Genomic DNA, 5849 nt, shown 5'->3' with positions numbered 1-5849 from the left:
ATACTCAGAATAATTTACTGTTTCATCTACAATACTCGTTGTATCTAAAAAAAAAAAAAAAAAAAAAAAGAGGGGGGGGGGGGGGGGGGGGAGGAGGGTGGGAGGGAAGTTAGGGAGGGAGGGGTGGGTGGTGGTGTGGGGAGAGAGCAAAGAAGCCTTAGTGACTACAACCTGTGGCTCCTTAATATCTTGTTTGCGGCTTACAAAATTTTCCAGTTGAATCCAATTGGAAACAGCCCTCAAACAAATTAAGTCAAGAAAACTAAAAGCCTGTCTTTATTATGGGGATAAAAAGCTAACATTAAAATAATCAATTGAACCTACAAAGTTCAATGAAAAACTTCATTCTGCTCTACTTGAAACCAGTTGAGTGCAAACGTCATGTTTTATAGATACAACGAGTATTGTAGATGAAACAGTAAATTATTCTGAGTATGCTAGTTGAAGCTTTTAATCCAAATCAACAGCTAAAAAAAAATCTCTTTTTTAATACATCAAGGTAGTTTGTTTAAAAGATGACTTTACCAGCAAAAGAAGGGGTTGGTTTGCTCAGTTGTGATGCAGAGTGATGCCAGAAGTATGGGTTCAATTCCTGCACCAGCTAAAATTACACCAAGGGCTCTCCCCTTGCCTGAGGTGTGGTGACCCTCAGGTTAAACCACCATCAGTCATCACCCTCTTAGGAGGGAGCAGCCTTATGGTCTGGTGGGCCTATGGCTAGATTACATTTTGCCAGTAAAGGTAAAAAGGTAAAGAACATTGTCCAGTGTGAGATCTATAGTAATCTGAAATTATCTATTGAAAAATAAATTCAATGCACGTATTTGAATTAAATGTGCCTTCTACCAGTGTGTCTTAGCAAGTTGCAAAGTACTTAAATTTAGAAATCTCTCATTTTTATCTTGCAGCCCCTAATGACTTGTAATTTAGGCATTTTTTTCATGAATGTTTCTTGTCTAAATCAAAATTGTCGGCTAAACCAAAACTTAGATAAAAGATTCTCCAAAATACACACTATTGCCAAAGTCTCCAAAATCTAAAAATGATCAAAAATACATCCCACAATTCACTGTATCAAAATACAATTTAAATTTAGTGAGGGCCTCGAACACACACAGCAGCAGAAATTGCTTTTAAAATCAAAACACTTTCGAATTAAAGCTTTTAGCTTTGAAGATGATAAATTCTAATCAGAACTGGGAAAAGTTATCAACCTGAAGTATGCACTTTGCTTATCAGATTGCTGCCAGACCTGCCGAATATTTCCAGACATTTTGGTTTTTGATTTCAGGTTTCCATTGTCCATATTTGTGAAGGAGGTGTGATGCCTTTTACACAGTCTGCATGCTCCAGGGCCAAATATCCCTTTTATACTGACAAAAACTGAATGAACAAAAATGCTATGCAATCTAATATTTGTCCCATATTGGTCAGAGAATATAAAAGCAAAACGCTGCAGATGCTGGAAATCTGAATCAAATACAGAATATACTAGAGATATGCAGGTCAGGCAGCATCTTGGAAAAGAGTAACAGCTAACATAGAGCCCAGGATGACTCTTCCTCAGTACTGTTTCAGTTCTGAAGTAGTCATCACAGATTCAAAATATTAACACTGTTTCCCTCTGCAGATGCTGCCACACTTGTTGAGTTTCTCAGTTTCTCTACATACTCTGCGTTTGCTGAAAATACAAAGCTGGTCAGACAGCACGTAGGAGAGAGCAGAACGGGGTTATCGTTTCAGATCGGTGACACTGAGAAACTAGTTTAACCAGAGCAGCACAGTGGCTCAGTGGTTAGCGCTGCTGCCTCACAGCACCAGGGACTTAGGTTTGATTCCACCCTCGGGCGACTGTCTGTGCAAACTCCACACGTTCTCATCGTAGATTTCCTCCGGGTGCTCAGTTTCCTCCTACAGTGTATTGGTCATGCTGATATTGTCCACAGTGTCCAGGGATGTGCAGGGAAGGGGGATTAACCATGACAAATGCAGAGATAGGGGTAGGGGTTGCAACTGGGTGGGATGTTCTTCAGAGGGTCAGTGTGGACTTGATGGGCCAAATGGCCTGCTTCCACACTGCAGGGATTCTAAGATTCTAGTTTTAAGAAAGTACAGAGTTAGGGAAAGGAGAGAAAACTGATGGGAAAGGTCTGTGATAGATCGGAGGCAAGAGACATTAAGTGGCAACACAGATGATGGTACAACAGAAAAGACTTTCCTGTTAGCACCTCCCATTAGCCTTTCATCCCTTTTGTCCTTTACCCTTCCTGCCTTCCACTTCCCATGAACTTTCCATGATGTTCTCCCTCAATCAGCCTCCGTAGCTGCTTCCATTCAAACTCGCTTAAAAACCTGTTACTTCTGTGTTTCACAAATGATGAAAATTCGACCACTTTGGCATTTTCTGTTTTAATTGCTATACACAGATATTTTACATTAGCTGTCTGATGTGTACAGCCTTGTAATATTGACTCAAATCTTCAAAAACCAGTAACTGAAATGAAGTGTTTTCTCCCACTCAGTATAAACACCGGACAACATGTACAATCCCGCAAGAAAAGGTTTTAGTGTGACACTCTGGGTTGTTTTACTTCGTGGTTTTGTAGTTTTTGTAAAATAAAAATAGGTGTATTAGCATTCGACATTTATTGTTGTTGTTGTGCATCTATCAAAACATATAGTAGAAATAAACAGAAGCCTCAAAAACTATAAAACTACAGTAAATATTTTCTGCATTGTACAAATACAAACATACTTTGTCAGGAAGATAAATCACCCCTGCCTTTTCAGTTTGCAACTGGCAGCTTTCAATTTTTTTTATGCATAAAGGAAACACTGTTTTGTCCTTGAAGTTGGCTTTTCAGAATTCCATAAAAGAACCTGGATTTCCCTGCATAGATCAGGGATCAACGTTTGTGTTGGGTAGGTGGCAGACTGAAGTACAACATGAATAAGCCACGAAGGCTGGGGAAAGAAGACAGTCAGCTAGTAACCACTGAAAATCACAATATTTCAAATGCTATAATAAGTGGAGATAACCTATGAACAAACAAGTGGAAATCATGAAACACCCCCATCAAAAGCCAATGGTTTTGTTTCAAATGAAACAACACACCACTCTGAGTTTCAGAACAATGTAATAAAGCTGCACCTTTAAAACCAGTACAACTGTGCTGGGTAAAAGCAAGGAATGGCACAGAAATGGCAAACAACAAACCAAGGCAAGAGTCAGACCTGGATCATCTAACTCACAAGACAGCTAGATCTGGTATTCAAAATTACAAGGACATACACGCCCATCACATGTCTGTCCCCTCTTTAGAAATAAAAAGTCTCTATCCAATATTTCCCTAAAGAGAAAGGAATGGAAAGGAGCAAAACCTTTCCTACAGGGCCTCTAACAGCGTGCTAGGTACAGCCTCTCTGACACTGTAATTATTAGTCTGATTCCCAGTCTTTAGTTCTGTGTTCTGTCTCCTAACATTTCAAAAAAAAAAGCTGCATCTAGAAACATATTCTTAAGAAGCTAAGGTTCCTTCTTCCAACATTCCAGTTCATTCCTTAGAGCTGATAGACAAGAAGAGTGCAGAGATTAAGTGAACAGCCACAGTCACCTTCACTCTGTAATAATAGCAAGAATTTACACTGGTCACACACTAATCTGAAGGAAAAATAAAGTACAACAATGTCACTTGTTTGGTATGCAAACAAAATGCAGACATTTTAAATGATATATACCTAATGCAGAAAAATGACCTAATGCATGAAACTTCTGGCCAAGACAAATCAAACATTGCAGGGAAAGCATGACTGTTACCATTTTTGGACATGACTCCACAGCACAAACCCAACCCTTATCCTTCCCAAACTCTTATCAACTCGAAAATACTTTCCAGTGTGGTTTGTTTGAAAACTCATCAAAATGTTTGTTAGTACCTAAAATTTCCCTATTTATACAAGTATAGTTATAAAAGCTAACAATTGACTCACATCAGGAGACAAAGATTATGGCCAGTAATTGAGAAAAGATCTAGAGAACCGTATGTTTCAATTCAAATCAATAGAATCCAAGCAGTAAATTTAGGGTTTAACTACACCCCATTTCCAAACTTCCCCACTGACAAAACTGGTATTGAAAACTGAAAAGAGGGTGACCGTTCACAGAAAGATGTGCTAAAGGTGATGAGGGGAAATGAATTACCGTCACTTCAAATAAACAAAAAAGGTACCAGAAATAAGCACTCACTTACAAGAACCCCCACAGCCACAGCACTCAGTGTGATTTGAAGATTGTCCTCGCATTGGCTTGTGCCTGCGTTCTAACACTGAAATAGGCCAGGCTGCTGGGGTTGACTCTCCCAGGTAGAGGAATAGTTAGAACAGAGTGAAAAGAGAGACAAAGAGACACAGAGACAGATCCGGCAAGACTGCCCGGCAAAGTAAACTCCTGTCATCTTGTAATGTCACCAGCCTTCAGAAACACTCAGTAATAGTGCCGAAACCACATCGCTCGAAATTCTCCCTCAATACCCAACAAAAAAAATACAAAGCGTTTACCCTGAAGGAGAAATTGACACCGAAACTCAACTCGTGGAGCTAATTTCAGATTATTTGATCATTATTCGCTTTGAAATTCTGGTCGGAGCATCTGAGAAGTCTGAAAGGGGTGCTACATTACTCTGTAGGCTGATAAACTCGCCGGAGGGTGAATCTCACTGTGTGTTAAACATGGAGGTTACCTGTTGTAAAACAGGAGGACTACACCCAGGTCAAAGCACCTATCATCCCTTTATGTGGTGGGGAGGGGATGCAGTAAAAATTGTTTATCGCCTCCCCCCACCCCCACCTTCGCGATGAAAAAGGAAAGGTTTGACACTTTTACAAAGCCGGAAAGATACTGGGCGCTGCGTTGTGGAATGGACATGGAGTCAGTCACCCAGCAAAACCATCTGTTGCACTCAAAACTTCAACACTGAAGCCAAGCCCAGCTTCAGGAGAGAATTCCTCTCTCATCTCCACACTGACATCCACACACCCACACTAAATCTGAACCAAATTTTCAATAACGAAGGATTCCTTTTCAAAAAAAATCAAAGACTCCAACCACTGATTACACTGTCACCCCACTTTAAAAGAAAACACTTGGTCTAAAGTGGGGTGTGTGACTGTGCCTGAACTCGGTTTTCCATAATCCCTCGGATAGAGTGGATCACTTCAATGATCTCCGGAACTGGAAAGCCAGCGAGGGAGATAATGCTTTGATCCTCTAGGTGGTTCGAGCCGGCTGCTCGGGAATACAACAGTACTTGCCTTTCTCTGCTGCTTCTCCCAGGCTGGGTCTAACAGGAGGTCTCGGTCCCAGTCATCCTCCGGCTGCATATAGTCATCGCCCTGCGAGTGGTTCGCATCGTAATGATCCATGGCGTTGTGTTTGTGTGTGTATGTGTCCTCTCTCTGTGGGGTGTCGCTACCACAGCCCGGGGTTACAATATAACACAGACAGGCTGAACCCAGCAGCTGTGTCTGTGTGTGTCTGTGTGTGTGGCGGATATCCCACCCCCCACCTCCCCTCCTGCTGCTCCCATTGGCCACCCTGCCATCAGCCAGCACTCCGATTGATGAAGGGAACTGTCCATCAAAGACACGTCTCTCCCCGCCTACTGGGCTTTGGGACCATTGGTTTGGGCGGGGGGTGTTTGGAAATATGTTTGTCCATGTCACTTGTATCATCTGACTGTGCCTCCAAGCAATGACTGACGCTTGTCTTGTTGCACTGTGAAGTTAGCAATGCAGTAAATAGGCGCTTGCTAATTTCTGAGCTGCCCAGTCCTTTATATATATATATATAT

General features: G+C 41.5%; 1 protein-coding gene across 1 annotated transcript in view; it reads right to left on the bottom strand.

The window, feature by feature from the left end:
- actn1 (actinin, alpha 1) overlaps positions 1-5538 on the bottom strand; it is a 69268-nt gene extending 63730 nt beyond the window's left edge. Inside the window, exon 1 of the mRNA XM_048600449.1 lies at positions 5311-5538. Within this exon, the coding sequence (XP_048456406.1) occupies positions 5311-5421 (111 nt within the window). The 5' untranslated portion in view covers positions 5422-5538. The remainder of the gene's footprint in view (positions 1-5310) is intronic.
- Positions 5539-5849: the final 311 nt, after the last annotated feature.

This window comes from Rhincodon typus, chromosome 8 (genome assembly GCF_021869965.1).
Source record: "Rhincodon typus isolate 14 chromosome 8, sRhiTyp1.1, whole genome shotgun sequence".
In the NCBI taxonomy this organism is placed as follows: domain Eukaryota; kingdom Metazoa; phylum Chordata; class Chondrichthyes; order Orectolobiformes; family Rhincodontidae; genus Rhincodon; species Rhincodon typus.
The sequence above is the reverse complement of the archived record's forward strand: the minus strand, read 5'-3'. Positions and strand labels throughout refer to the sequence as shown.